The 16,641-nt window shown below is 32.8% G+C and overlaps 1 protein-coding gene across 1 annotated transcript; it reads left to right on the top strand.

The window, feature by feature from the left end:
• Window positions 1-7,792: 7,792 nt before the first annotated feature.
• Window positions 7,793-16,205, top strand: LOC121428244 (solute carrier family 46 member 3-like). The gene is made up of 6 exons (XM_041624853.1): window positions 7,793-7,927; window positions 9,714-10,598; window positions 11,142-11,396; window positions 12,381-12,464; window positions 14,183-14,339; window positions 14,752-16,205. The coding sequence occupies exons 2-6, from the start codon at window positions 9,716-9,718 to the stop codon at window positions 14,804-14,806; spliced, it is 1,434 nt and encodes a 477-aa protein (XP_041480787.1). The 5' UTR covers window positions 7,793-7,927; window positions 9,714-9,715; the 3' UTR covers window positions 14,807-16,205.
• The last annotated feature ends 436 nt before the right edge of the window (window positions 16,206-16,641 follow it).

The following is a 16,641-nucleotide window of genomic DNA, read 5'->3' as shown; positions in this document are numbered from 1 at the left end:
TTACGCGCTAACCCTTTGCAAATTCAATATACCATTTACCACAAAAAAGGATCACCAGTCATTCTTAAAGTCGCTCTTAACTTACATGTAATATGAACAGCTTTATGAACACCCACCTGGGCAGCCTTTCATTTTAGCATATAGTTAGTGTTGTTCACTGACTTATCAGCTTTCAGCCAATTATACAAGGATTTTGGTATGGTATATCAGCTTGTCAAGTGAAATTCTATGACGAACCCCTTCATAACATACTCCCAAATATAGATTTCCGAAGTGGGTTGTGGAGATAATAGAAAATGTAGTTGAATATCTCAGACTGTCCATAATGTAAGAAGGAATGATTTTAAAGTTCTCATGATACTTTTCTTTTCATAATACAAAAAAGCCAACCTGGTGTTTTGAAATTCATTCATGTCTCCTTAGGTTTTTCTGAAAAGATGAAAAGGCGAAAACCATCTATGATTTATGAATTTCTTTTATATATGGAATTGCAAATGGTTTTGAGGAGTCCCAATTCCATGTGTTCCATGACAGCAAAATACACTGATAATATGCCACAGAGTATGTCAATGCAATTCAACTATTATAATTGATCACCATGATTGTTCAAAGTGGTTTTTATGGGTTGTTGTACATGTGCAAGTTAATGTGATTGTTGAGATATTGATAGAGAAAGGGTGATCAGTCCTGCATGACACACGTAATAAAAATTATTGATGATTGCAGAACAGATATTTAGTATCACTTAATTTTCTTTCATTTTTCATGTCTTCATATATATGAACTATCACATCATTATTGTACAGTGCTCAGCAATTTAATGAAATATGTGTATTGGAGCTTGACAGGATAGAGTATATTGGCTGGAAATCCCTTTTAAAATCGATTGTATTAGTTATTAGCCTATTTTATTTGAGACAAAGTGACCACATTTTGGGGATTTGTTCAGTTAATAGCAGAGCTATAAAATCAAACATGAGAGCAAATTAAAATCATTTTTCTTTTCTTTTCCTTAATTACATCAGAAGTATTGGTGTATTTTGTTCAAAATTTTAAAAGTTTTTTTTATAAGAAAACAAATAACCAGTGATCAGATTGGCTGTTCATATCTCTTCATTGAAGTGACATTTCTTGATAAACTCAATATTCATTTTCTGTCTATTTCTGGTACATGTATTTTAGTTTTGAAAGTATTAATATATACATTTATGCTGTTTTCAATTTAAAGAATAATAGCTTAAGTACTAGTGTTTTGGTGTGATTTGATTCTAAACTTCAAGGTTCAAAGTCCAGATTCCACAGACTAATCCACTTATGACTCATTGTTCTTTATCGTAGGAGTAAATAGTACATTGGAAAATATTGATTTTGTTTGTGTGTAGGATCTAATCAGAGAAAGAAAGTTCATTACTAAAATATTGCATCACATGCCATCTTTGAGAGATCCTGCCCCACCTACATGTAAAAGGGGTTGATACTGAAATTCATGTGATGCAATCGGGCCGCAGAAATGAGAGGGGGGGGGGTGGGCTTCATCCCCCCACTTTTTTTCCAAAACTGTGTACAAAAACATAAAAATTACCATTTGACTGATTTTTTGCATGGTCAGCAAACCTATTTTTGGCTCAGCTGAGTCAGCCCCCCCCCCACTTTCAAACTGTTCCGCAGCCCCTGGGAATGACAGCGGTATCATTCAAATGACAATCATGCATGGTGTGTTGGCTCTAACCCTTGCCTTTCAATCAGAGAGTTGTCGGTTCAATTCCTGCTTCAGGCATTAATTTCCTAAATAGCAAGAAAGTTATTCACATTGGCTTTTTAACATATCCTACATGTAGGTGAGGTGAATGGGTGTCCCATAGGGGTTGCCGTTCTTAATCCATAACATCCGAGGGATTTGTAACTTGAATGCTATAGCACCTACATGTATATGACATCTCAACTATATGAAGAGATAGACATTCATCGATTATATTATGTAATGAATTCACTATACAGGTGTTTACGATTGTCTGAATAACATTCTCTTCATATTAATAGTCTACAGTACTTTGATTCTATGATTGTCACCGTGAATAAGGTCAGAAGCAGTTATATTTCACAAATTGCATGCGCAGAAGATAATAGATCACTGAAATCATGGAAAATCTATGTTCAATTCTTGTTAATCTTTGGTCATCTTAGTTCTACATGTACGTGATTTATTTGTGAAAATGTCTGCATATTTTAATAGAGAGACAATTTTGTGATTGATTGTTTGCCATTTATGCATGTATTAGTATGCATATTCTGAAACAGTATCAGCCAATAAAAATCAAGAACGGGGAAACCATTCCTTTGTAAGTCATCAGATATGCCTCGGTAGTCAGGGTAGTTGCTTTTGTCACAACACCTGTTTGTTCTTGTTAAGATGCACATAACCAGGTGACGGTGATCATCATTGGATCAAAGAAATAATGCTCTCATTAATTGTCCATCTCTTCATAGGTCCATGATGATACCAAGTATTATATGCAGTAGAATATTCATGCAGCCTTGAGCAATATGAATAGACCTATTCTTATCATGTACATGTACTTATACTTTATACTTCAATCATGATTGCAGTAGTCACATGATTTTCATTCTTGCTGCGTTTTACTTTAATCCACAGTACAGTAGATGTACATGACTTGATGATGGTCATGTATATTCTAACCTATACAATAACCTTTACTTTCTTCTGTAGAAGATTGTAGAAACAACTTTGTGAAAGTTTTAATATGAAAATGAGAAATAGGAGAAAGGTAAAAGAATTTGAATTTTGAATAGCAATCAGCAATGTTATTAATTATGATGATGTTCATAATGTTTTATGATATGTAGAATATTCAATTTTATCTAGTAAACAAAGATTATTATTTATTGTGTTTGATATTGTGTGAGAAATATATGATAAGTAATAGATTTGTGTTAATATGAGAAAAGTTTACTTTTATATAGATCCTGGTTAGAAGTGTATTGAAAAGTTAAGTCTATTATTAACTTGATTAATGTGTTGCATGAAATAGTTCAAGCAACCTATGAGCACTGTTTTATTTTGCTAATAAATGCAAATGTGAATAGTGCAGCTTTTATACTGTGCTTTATACACCACCTTAAATTTTGTTGAGTGGTCATGTATTAACATTTTCAAGGAATAAATCCTACTAGGTACCCAACACTACCCATTCACCTCGTCTGTACTACAATATCAATAAATGTCATGCTAAAGGAAATCAATGTCTGGAGTTTCAAACCTACAACCATCTGATTGAAAGATGAGAGTCAAGACCACTCCACCATGATAAGCTCAGAATTATCCTATGTAAAAATGCATCAAACACCTTGATATATACACAAAGTGTATTTTTTCTGAAAGATAATAAGACAGAACAAGGAATACAAACGCCACTGAAATGTTCCATTATTATTTTCATTGTCGTACTACTTAAATGATCTATTTTTATTAATGTGTGCTATGTTTTCCCGACATGTGAAACCACAGGATTGTTCCTGCTATTTATGAAATGGGAACTTTCTTTTTCTCAGTGTTATTTCCTTGTATAAATATTTTTTTTGTTACTTTATAGTATGCTATATTGAATTCTAGATTGCTTTGAACATACTCATGTAAATACAAACAGACTGACAGCTCACTCTGGAAAGAGGAAATACTATAAAGACAAAATGGAATTTATAAAACATTTTCTCATAAATTGTATTTGCAAGGAAATTTCCATGACATATTAGTATTTGTCAGACTTGTTTTGTGTAGCAGTTACATGATATTCACATTGTTTGCGTGCATCATTTGCATGCATATGAATTTTCCTCGTTCATTTTTTTATATAGTTTGGATCAGTTACAGGCCTTGATGTTGGTGTAGAGAGCATGGTATTTGTATGGCAGGCTTAGCTTGGTCAGCCCCTCTTGTTAGGTGACTTAAACGCATTCCTAGTCTAATAAATCATCATAGATTGGATGATTTTAAAGATCTTTGTTGAAAACTTGTGTTTCAATTGATGTTTCTTGATGATAAAACTATCAATAGTGTGATAGATATCCTTTTTGCAACATACACTTTGTACATGTATTTAATCATCATGGAGGAATAGGATTCTTCAACGTAGCCAATGCAAGTGTTAATTTATTGAAATCAAACTAGTGCTATCCCATTGCTCTCAAGCCTATATGTGGATGCCTGTGGGTTGTGTAGGTAATGGATGCCCTGGACTGACTGCACAAAAACGTTGTTTGATAGTGTAAACAATGGCTATGTTAATTACAACCAGTAATGTGGCAGCTGGGTCTCTTGTTACAACAGTGCATTACTTACCGGTACTCATTGAACTTGAGGTAAGTGTTTGACTTCACTATCCGAAAAAATGTGACTGCTAGCTCTCTGTTAGGCTAACACCGTTTCTGTGTGGCCGGTGCTAGTTGTTAATTTCATGGGGGCGCAGAAGTTTAGTTTGATTAATAAGCAAAGAAGGAAGTGACTTACAAAGAAAAGGGTAAATTTGCAGCGCTTGAAATTGATTTGAATGGAATATTTAAATATCAAATTTTAGTGTTAAAGATTTTACTTTGTAGACTCATGGTCAAATAGTAGGTTACTCATCTTTAACTATTCATTTGGTTAGGTTTGATTTTATATGTCTGGTTGTATAATGCCTATGCTCATACATCAATTTTACCCCAAAAAATTCTTTGTGTCTGTAAAGTGATGCTGATTTTTTAAAGAGACATGTCTAATAATGTTTTAGGTACTCTGCAGTGGTAGTAAGTAATAAAAATCTCTGTCATTAAAAAATCCCTTTGTTCACTATGTAATTTAATCTTAACATAGTATTTTTCAACAATGAATATTTGTAAAGGCAGCTGATATAATTAAATTTTAGGTTGTCCCAGTTTGTGAGATGGATGAATGTTTGATATTACTGTTCACTGTGATAAGATTATAGAACCAAGTGTATTGGTTATCAGATGAAGTAATGAAACTGAATATATTACAGAATACACTAATTTTGTACATATGTAAGTTATTTTGCATTTTCAAAATACATGTTTCAAAACGCATATTTGAAAATCTTGAAGAAAGTGCTTTTTTAATGAATTGAGATAAAGGAATATTAATTCTTATGTACGATTGTGTTTTTATTTTTTATGAATGAAATTTTCATCTCTTCAAGAGATAAACATTGATTTGTGTACATCATCTCATTAATGTTTTATGCATACATGTAATGTAGTAGATAGGTGGTCAAACCCTTATTGCACAATAAATCTAAAGGAGGATGTGTATTCTTACAAAAAACTGTTTTGCACCTAGTGCACTTGTTAATAAAATAAAATATTCGACTTTGGGCCGAATGCATTAAAGCATTTCAGTAGCCTTGTGCTTGTACATGCGTAATTACTGGTAAAAAAAATTGTTAAGTCAAGGTTAAATGATCCATAAACCTTTAATTGTAATGGTTCCAATGTGATTTCCATAGTTGAAACCCAAAGGCAAAGAAAGCATTAGCAGCAATGTTGCAATCAAGTCAATGACAGGTTTCAGATCTGAATGGCAAATGCTAGCTCCACCTTTTTCTGTTCTCAACCAGTTTCAAACATCCTAACATGTGCTATAAACTTTTCTTGGAAAAAGTGAGTGTCAAAAGCCAAATATCTTCTCAAATTTGTCACTCATGTATATCTGCAGAAATGATTTTGAAATAGCTTGTTGATGGTTTGAAATGCAACAATCAAAACTAAGAAATAATTCAAGCTTGCATGACCCTACCTTGAAGTAAATCATTGGCAAATGCAAGATTTGTTCCTACCATCCCAATGAAATGGTAGGTTTACTCTCAAAATAGATTGCGTTCAGGGACCAATGCAAAGTTGGAATGAAGTTTTAGAATTCAATCTTATTTGATTGAAACTTGCGATCCAATTTTGGATTGGTCCTTGATCACAATCTATTTGACTTTTAATCTACGGAATTCAAAGAGTTCAACCAATTTTTTGCTAGTCATGTTAATCAATCAATCATTGTCAATTATTTTCATGTTATCGGCCCTACGAGTCTCTAATATCTTTGTATACTTGTACTTGTATCTGGCCTTATAGAGGTACATATAATTATTGCACATGGTACTTTTCATGTTTTATTTTACTAGTTTCTTTTATAAAATGAAAAAATGTCATACTTCTCTTTGTTTCTTCTTGTTTATTCTAAAAAATCTGCATTACATCAAAATATATATGTGACATTATATTCTGCAATAAATCAATTTCTTTGTGAACAAAATGAAGTTATCAATAGTTTTCATTTTGTTGTGTAATGATTTTTTTTTTATTGGAGATAATATTCTGATATTAAGAGAAAATGAATTAAATACAAAGACTTGTATGTATTGTAGTGAGTGGGGGGGGGGGGGGGGTAGAAGAGAATGAGAAATGGGAAAGAAAGATAGAGGAGAATGAGGAGGAGAAAGAAAGAAACAGAAGAGAAAAGAAGAAAACGAACAGATATAAGCAGTCTTGCTTCTTAGGGGTCCTGACAATTAAGAAACTTGTAACCTGTTATATTTTGAATTTGTTGTATCATGTTATTTTTGTAAATATTTTGATGTCTTTTTAATGGTCAATAAATTGAATTGAATTGAAATGAAATTGAATTGAACAAAGTGAAAGAGTATATTATAGAGGAGAAAAAAAAGTGGGAAACGCATAATAGTGTGGAATGTCTAGTGTATTTTGGGCTTTATAATCTAATTTTTTACACTCGTGTGGGAATCTATATATTTTATTCATACAGGAATTATTATTTTTTTTTTTGGGGGGGGATGGGGGCAATATTACACTTGCATTCCGCTCTATCATATTCAATACCCAAGTACATACATCCTGTTTACACTTCGGTACTATATGGATGCGGGGAATGTATCTCATCCATGTATGCAATGGTAAATATTGCCCGGATATATTGTGAAGATGGAGTCGAGTACAATATTTATAAAGAACGAAATAAAAGTATTTTGTTTAAAAAAAACCTCCCACAGTAGTCTTACAAGGTACTTGACAAGAAAAAAAAGAAAGAAGAGATCTCTCGTTCATAAACGGATGTTCATCATATCCTTTCGGAAGCAAGAAAACAAGGATATATTTCATTCAGGGATTTACTTCCTGGTTTATTAAATAAATAGAAATATACTTGTTTACCCTTACTACCAGTATCCTTGAGTCCAGTGGATACAGCTACGGGAAGGAGGTGGATGGCGCGTTGGGTGGAATGAAGATTTCAAATGGATTCATTTTGTTGTCAACTCGACATATATCCAGATTAAGTTAATTTCAGTATGACAACAGTCGGATTAGGATGTAAACGAGAGAATGTGTATTAATAAATGCCAGTGATGTCATGTCACAGAAACTGGTTCGAAATACTATTTGTGAGTGATCTTGTATAAACAAGTGTGGTTTGGTTTCGAGGATCCTCTGAATAAAGATGTAGATATATTTTTTTCAACACGTAATATTCAATTCACTAGAGAATTAGAATCCAAACCTATAGTTTCCTTTTGAATAAGAACTCATACCGTCTCCCAGAATGTAAAGGTTGGCCTACTTTTTTCTATGCAATATAATCCTTATTCTTTGAGGATAAAGAGCAGTCACGTGCTATTGCATAACACTGTAAATATACTTGAAATGTAAAGAAAAGAAAGTCTGCACTATCGATTCTTCACTTGCGTCTGTTAAAGAAGAAACCGTTTTTGTACGGTCTTGTGTATATGCCGAGTTTTGAACGGAGAGCTCGGATATCAATATCTTTACATCCATGTCAACCTGGACGAACTTTTATGAAGAGTTGTCACTTATGTTCCTCCGTGGGTTTATAAAGGAAAAGAAATCGGTAAGCATAAGGCCAATTCTGTCTTCATATGCATTTTAGTTTCTTTTCATTTCATCAGACAATAATGATTATCATGCAACTTCAAAGAAGAAGTACCGATAGGCCTATAGGAACTTAATGTGTAGCTTGTGTGAGACGCTTGTTGATATTTGGGTTCCAGGGGTCAAATTAAAGGTAAAACATGGCCTGGTAAAACCGAACAATCTGAACTTCCTGTAGAGAGCACAGTTCAAAGGTGGAAAAACTTTGTAATTGTTATCATATCAATGAACTATTGCTATATAACTATTACTATAGCTACTGCTATTTTTTTGTGGGAGGGGGGGGGGTACAGAGGTGATGATTTTGTTTTGTTGCCATGTCATTAATTTTATTTAAAGGAATGGTCCGGGCTGAAAATATTTATAGGCCTATCTAAATAAATAGAGTAAAATTCACAGAGCAAAATGCTGAAAATTTCATCAAAATCAGTTGACATATAATAGAGTTATTGAATTCTAAAGTTTATCAATATTTTGTGAAAACAGTTATAAAATTATGCACATCGTCATGAATATTCATTAGGTGACCAAATGATGTCACATCCCCATTTTCCTTTTTTATGTTATTAATATGACATCATTGACCATGTAATGAATAATCAGAAAGACATGCCTAGAACTGTTTTCACAAAATATTGATAAACTTTTCAATAACTTTGCTATTTGTTATCCGATTTTGATTAAATTTTCAGCATTTTGCTCTGTGAATTTACTCTATTTATTGAAATAGAAATCTCTCTAGCCTGGACCATCCATTTAACTATCTGAAAAATAAAAAAACGTTTTTCATATATCATGGGTCAAAGGGGAAAGTACGTCTGAAAAAGAGGTGTCCCATAGGATGAATAATTCTAAAGGGGAATATTTCGATTCCCCTCAAGATCTTGACATAAATCTTTAATGGATTTCATTGTCCTGCAATTTTGAGACTGTTCCACTGTAGAATTTAAGATCCAGGGCCGAATTATGTTATTACCTGTGATGCAAAGTTGCGGCTTTGTAATGTGGGCCCTGTTGCACAAAGAGTTACGATTGATCCGATCAATCACAACTATGAACGGCCAGCAACGTCAACATCTATTATGCATGTTTGTTCAAAATATTTCCTTGCTGTGATGTATTTTCATGCATTCATTGTTTTCTTTAAATTTCACTGCACTTCTTTTGCATTAAAAGGACATTGTGCAATTTTTTCCTAGAAAAAAATTATGACACTGATGGATTTCCATAGAGTTACGATTGATCAGATCAATCGTAACTCTTTGTACAACAAGGCCCTGGTGTATAAAAAAAAACACAAACAGCCTCTCATGGGTATGTATTTTTTGAAAAAAAATCTTTTTAAAAGCATAATCTTAATGCCTAACGATTCGAGCGGCCTAAAATTTACCTCGACATGCTTCAGATGAAATGTTTATATATATATATATATATATATATTTATCAGTGGTGGGTCAGGGGAGCGGGGCAGCCGGCCCGTGCCCCCTTTTTAGAGCCATAATAAAAATTTGTAATGTAAATATACCATTGTAATTCAAGATTGCCCCCCCCCCCCATTGGAAAGTGAGGATCTTTTTGTCTGTCAAATTTTCCGCGGACGAAATTACCTTCAAGTTTAGGTCAAAATCTTAAATTACATATTGCCATTTGGTATATTAATATCAATGCTTTGTTGAGATCGAGACCTATGATGTACGATCCTCCTTCTTCACACTACTTTCGTTTATGTATTTTCCTCGTTTTAGAAATGACCATCCTGGATATAATCAGCAGTGGCTTCAGGAAATGTGGTCTTCAGTTGGTCCTGTTCTTGTACATTGCTGGGATGATCTTGCAGTTTCCTATATGGCAGAATATGATCATCCACCGTCTGTGCCTGGAACGATATGGGGTAGACGTCTGTGACAACCTCTCCAAGAATCCTCAAGCAGAATCCGAAGTTCAAATGGTATCATCACGTCTTTTTACCTTACAATCAATCTTCACTGATATCCCTGGTGCCATCGCTGCTTTGTTGTTGGGATCACTCAGTGACAAGATAGGTAGGAAGCGAGTCATGCTCTTCCCATGTTGCGGTTCTCTTCTCTTGAGTCTCGTCCTACTTCTTCAGTCCATAATACCAGTTGTGTACTTACCTTTGGTCATCCTCAGCTGCTTGATTTTTGGTGTCAGCGGTGGGATCCAGACCTTTATGACTACCGCTGTGAACATCATCACAGACACCACCCCTGTAGAGAAGCGAGCTGTGCGTATAAGTCGCACCATGCCCTTCTTTGGTCTTGGGATGGTCGTCGGTATGCTCTGCTCGGGGATCCTTCCTCAATTTCTGTCCATCACTCAAGTTTACCTTCTTTACACTGCTTCCCAGTTCATTGTCGTTGCTGTCGTTCTTCTTTTCTTTGACGAAACTCTTCCGAAAGTTCAAGATGATGAGCCGAGCAATGGGGGCGACATCAAGGAAAACAATGGCAGTAAAAACAGCTATCTGGGTATTGTTGGTTTGATCAAACTCATATGGAGTAGTGTAACAGCTGGAATCAATGTTCTTACATCAAGAGAGAATCGCCCCTACCGAACTGCTCTCATAGTGTTGTTGGTTGCGGGGATGATTGGTAACGCATCAGCAATGAGTGAGTATAATGACTTACCCGATAATCTATAGCTATCGAGAAAGTTAAAATCATAAAAGAAATATTGCTTGATGGAAATCAAACTTATATTTGTAAAAGGGAGGGGGATATTGCTCCAACCGTTGTACTCGCTATGTCTTTCAATTAAAATACAGTGTGTTTATAATGTTAAAAAACATCGAAGAGTTAAGTTAAATTACAAACATTTCAACAATGCATGGATATGCATATGGGCATATACAGAATAAAATATCATGAAATATATAACATGACTTACCGTAAACATAGCGCTTATCTTAACACTCAATACGAGACATATTGCATTATATTCGTGTATTTTAAGAAGGTAGTAACAGACTGTTTTAAGAGACTGGCCTTTTTACCATAGTTATATTTATGTTTTCTTTTGACTGCAAATTAATTCTAACATATGATGTACCATCTTGTTAGGTAGATGAACTGAATTTTATACATTTTCATGAGTTTTGCAATACATTTAGGCCTATTAAATCACTGAAATTATATTCTCTTTTTTTTTTGCAGTTGAATTCAATTTGATTCTCCTCTATACCAAACGAGCGCCTTTCCTGTGGTCACCCAAAGTATACGGTATCTTTTCTGCCTTCAAAAGCCTTATGGGCATCATCGGCCAGGCCGTAGGTACCGGGATGGTACTAGGTCTCCTTGGCGAACGTTCTCTCAAGAATGATTTCAAGCTATTGCAGTTGGGCTCTATATCCGCCATCTTGGTTACTCTGTTTACAGCCTATGCTTCGTCTACAAAGTTAATGATGTTCGGTAGGTGGCTTTTACTTTCATTGAATAATTGTTTAATTGCTTGTAATTTAGCATGAATGATTAAGGTTTATGAAATTAAATTTAATACATCTCTGAAATATGAGATTAGAGAGTCCTGATCTATGAAATATGAGATTAGAGAGTCCTGGTAATGAAGCAGTTTTTCCAACTGAGATATCTTACCCTACAAGATAAACCAGCAAACAGATATTATAATTAAAATGTATAACAATTAAATCAAGAATGGAATATTAATGAAGAACTTTGTAGGTCCTAAGTTCGCTTTTCATCTTATCAAAGCCCTGTTAACTCAATGATGCCATCATGAGATTTCATAACAAAGAACCATTTAATTAGTCAATCGATGAACAGATTGATCAATCATCGAATTATTTTCTCACTCAATCTATCAATCAATCAATCGATCAGTCAACTAATTACTCATCAAAAAAATCTTCTGAATTCGTATTGATTCAATCAAATATTTTGTGAACTTCATACTTATCCACGGTAGTATTGATTATTTCAAAGTCAATATTTAATTCTGTATATAGTGTGTATACATTCGTGTTACAGTGTTTATATCTGTATAAATTTATAGAATTTTGCTGATTATTTTTTCTCTACTTCTATCATGTTACCCATGTATAAAATTTTGATAGGGGACTACATTTTACAAGCTTTGCTTTTCAGTAGACCCCTCCACTTTTTTCATTTCATTGGTACGTTTCAATCCTACATGTGTTATGTAGTTGATGCATAATTTTATTGTAAAAATCATTAGGAAATGTACTTTGAGGATTTGTGGAATATATCAACAAATACAAAAAATAGATACAAAAAATAATCTGATGTATATGTAACGTATACCTTTTATGCGAAGAATTACATAAAATTATATCATATTGTCATATTATCTTTTTATTATCACGAGCTGTATCAAGAGAGAAACATCTATTCAAGTCACTGTTTTTTCCCTTATAGCTGCCCTATTTGTACTAATTGGTGCACCTTCAAGATCAGCTAATGGTTCAATTGTTTCTCGTATTGTTAGCCCTAGTCAGAAAGGTAAGATAATTTAAAGATGGTTATCAAAGGGCATTTTGTTGATCCGTCTTCTCATTCTAACTTTGCCAAACATCTTGAAAATCGCACTGCTGTTTCACAAAAAGTAACTTTTCACCAGATATATTGATCGCAAACCTGTATTATATTATATATATAATATATATATTATATATAATATATACATTATATAATATATATTATATAATCGCCTCATCTCATTATGTTTCATATTCACAACTCAAGAGCGTTTGGTAGAAGTAAACTCATCACATTATATGTATACAATACATATATGTATGTATATATATATATATATTATATATATATATATATATATATATATATATATATATATATATATATATATATGTATATATATTACACAGCAAAAACTGTGGTGTTAACCGGTGTACATAGAGGACCACACCAGTTATTTTACACCGGTGTTATTGATGTTAGTTTTACACCTAGGTGCTATTACAACACCTATGGTTGTTACATGTACACTCTTTGGTGTAATGTTCAATCTCTAAGGTGTTATTTTCTCAGGGTGTGGTCCTCCACACCAATTGGTGTCAGTTTTAACAGCACAGTTTTTACAGTGTATATTGGTTTTGTTGAAGCTAAATTTCATTTGTTCTTTATATGTACCATATCCACCACCATTTTCACCTCCACCATCGCTACTATCATCATGACCACCACACAAGCGATATAGGCATATTACCTTCAACTCACCAGCATAACCGCAAAACTTCTATTATTATCACAACCATATTGCTTCACATGTCATATCCAGTATCATCACTTTCAAAATTATTATCATCATAATTACCATCATCAACATTTATCATATCATCATTACAATACAATGAACAGCTTGGGAAAATAAAAATAAGCTGATTTTAAATAGTGATCAGAAAGAAACGATATATTAGGATCAAATCAGAAGCTTAGAATACTATACATTTGTGTCTTGCTTTTAATACAGACCTTCCAAAATTGATACTTGGTTTAAGGCAAACAAATTGAAATTAAATACATAAAACTTCCTGTATGTTATTCAAGCGTAAAAACAGAAATAATAATACTTCTTGTATAAGAATATAATATCAACCAACAAATTATATCGATCGTAAATTATACATTTTTTAGGAGTTAAATTGACAATTTGACGTGGAAAAGTATTTTATGTATCAAGCTTTTGGAGCAATTATAGTAGAAAAAGGAAAATTGTTCCTTTTAATATTCCTCTTTAACTGTATAATAGGATGATCTTGACATATCTCAACTACTGTAATATAGTGTTTTGGAAGCTGTGCAAAGGCCTATTAAAATCGAATTTTAATTCTCCAAAAACGAGCAATATACGAATTATGTTTAATTTAATCCTTTGTCACACACTGATCCTGTCTTTTAAAAAAAATCACCCTTTTTAGTATATTAACAATTTCCGATATACATAAGCATTAGATTGTCATCTTCCGATACTTCCGATTTGTTTAGATAATTGTTTTATATATAATAAAAATGTATGTTAATATGCAACCCGTCAATCAAATCTTTTCCATTTACCAACGCTAAATTATAATTTCTCAAGAATTACAATTTCTTATGCAGGACTTAAGTTATGGAACAGGTGATTAATCTAAAGATGAAAATAGTCTTTATTTATATATAATCACTACCATAACTATGTTCTCGTTTACATTTTTAAGGTGCCTTCATGTCCATGGGATCTTTCTTGAACACGCTGACCACGCCCATATTAGGTGGTATCTATAATGGTATCTATGCATCAACAGTCGAGACACGCCCTGGTCTTGTTTTCATATGCATGGCTGTTGTTCATGCATTTGCATTCCTTATTGTCAGGTCAGTATACATTCATAATGCAATCTCTCGGTCTTTTTCAATTGCTTTGATACATCAGTCCTAGGTTACCCATTTTGGTTGTATTCATTCTACCCTTCAAAGACAATGACTAAATATTTCTAATGATTTCAAAAGTGTTCGACCAAATAGGCTAAATAATCATAACTCATATTAATACACATTTTTATGGTTAGAAAGTCATATTTATTCTTCTCATGTACCTTTTCATATTTATATTTTTCACTTTCTTTATTTTTCTTCTCTTCTTCTACGGTTTCTTCTTCTACGTTTTCTTATTTTTTTTTTCATTTTACGCCTTCTTTTCCTTTCACTTTATCATAAAGATAATATTCCTGACTCAGTATAATAAAACGAATAATCATGTTGATTGTCCTATTTGTATTTCTTACAGGTATGTTATTGCAAATGCACCAGAGTCCGAATCTACAAGCGAGAAAACTGACTAACCGCTAAAGTTGCATCACAGTACCTTTGGACTGATGACAAAATAACAAGGTGAAAATAAATTGTGAAAATAGGACATAGATCTAGAATTTTAGTTTATCAATCCAATTGATTCAAAAAGTTTTTTTTTCTAACAAAGTGTGTAATGGTCAAGTGACCTATAGATTAGTGCTCGAGATTAAACTTTTTTATTAGAACACAGCTTGTCCTCATGATCCCGAACCCCTAGCTCAAATTTCCACAATAATTCACCAGTCAGGGTTCTATGTAATGTATATGTCTATAATTAATAAAAATATTAATTCTCCATGAATGAAAATTCAGGAAATTATTTTATCTTAACGTGTATAGGGGAGATCGGGGTTAGTTGAATTGCGGGGTAAGTTGAAACATTGTAATTTTCTTTAACGACTTTGACATAAATTTATGCAATACTGCCTTCAATTTATTGCTATTAATAATACGACACTGTTGTATTATCAATAGCAAAATATTGAGGGCGGTATTGCATAAATTTATTTCAATGGCGTTAAAGAAAATTACAATGTTTCAACTTACCCCGCCTTTCAAGTAACCCCGATCTCCACTACTTGTATAATGTCAAACTTTGAAAGATGTATCACTGGAAATCTGTTAAGTGATTATTTTAACTATGAAAATTTAGAAATTCAACCCTCAAAGGTTTGGTAGTGATATCGTTGTATAATGAATATATTTAATAACTTAATTCGAGTATTTTGTTTCTGAAAATGGCATTATTTTGGACCTGCAGACTTATTATGGACCTGCAGACTTATTAATGTTCTTTATAGATTGTGGTTTTATCAAAATATCAACATATCGCAACAATTAAGGAGGAGTTGCATTGGATTTACAAAATATAACAATCCAATGATAAAACGATCGCAGAGTTAGAAAGCACATGCATAATGTAATATTTACAAATAAAAAGATGAATGCATTCGCTAACCTGACAGATAAAAGAAAAAGAGGATCGAAGTTGGGAAAAAAGAAATGATAATCGAAGTGAGACTTTATTGGCAGAACTATTATTATGTTAATCGTATATTGCGTCAATAAGTAATGCCTTCATGAAACAGTGCACTGTATATAACTTTGTACTTATTATTATGAGATTGGATTTGCATTCCTTTTATCGGTATAGATAGATATTATTGATGGATTTTTTTAAAATTATAGATGAGCTTTTGCTCATTCGCATTATCAGGCTTCTAAATGTGTAGAGCAATAAAACAAACTATCTTCACTCCTTTTAATTCATTTGAGTTCGAGAGTTGTTTTATATTGTAGATATTGTACAGTATTGTAAACAGGTAAAGAATCTGGAATGATACATTCTTGATATTCATGTATAGACTGATTTTGAAGAGGACGATAAATCAGGAATTATGAGCAACGAGAGATGAGTCTTTTTTATATAATATTTTCTAATTGCTCAACAATTGAGAGAGCACCTGTCTCCATTATTTATTTGAACGCAGACATGGCAAAAAGTACTTAAAAGAATAAACCTAAATATATTTCCATAACAACGAATAAGAAGAATATACAAAGCGGACGGATATAAGCCTGAAATTGCGTGTTAATTAGATCATATGATTTAGAAATGAATATATCGAGATTGAATAAAAAAAAGCTGAAATATGAGAAGAAAGGAGAAGACGGAAGAGAAAATGGAAAAATAAAAAATAAAGGAAACGTGAAGAGGAAAATATCGGAATGTTGTTGTTGTTGATGATGATGATGAAGATGATGATGATAATGATGATGGTGATAATGATGATGATGGTGGTGATAATGATGCTGTTTCTGCTGA

This window comes from Lytechinus variegatus, chromosome 1 (genome assembly GCF_018143015.1).
Source record: "Lytechinus variegatus isolate NC3 chromosome 1, Lvar_3.0, whole genome shotgun sequence".
In the NCBI taxonomy this organism is placed as follows: domain Eukaryota; kingdom Metazoa; phylum Echinodermata; class Echinoidea; order Temnopleuroida; family Toxopneustidae; genus Lytechinus; species Lytechinus variegatus.
The sequence above is the reverse complement of the archived record's forward strand: the minus strand, read 5'-3'. Positions and strand labels throughout refer to the sequence as shown.

Coding starts and splice junctions, on each gene's coding strand:
- LOC121428244 (XM_041624853.1), top strand. CDS start 9,716: ATGACCATCCTGGATATAATCAGCAGTGGCTTCAGGAAATGTGGTCTT. Junction 10,599..11,141: donor TGGTAACGCATCAGCAATGA/GTGAGTATAATG, acceptor TTTTTTTTGCAG/TTGAATTCAATTTGATTCTC. Junction 11,397..12,380: donor TACAAAGTTAATGATGTTCG/GTAGGTGGCTTT, acceptor TTTCCCTTATAG/CTGCCCTATTTGTACTAATT.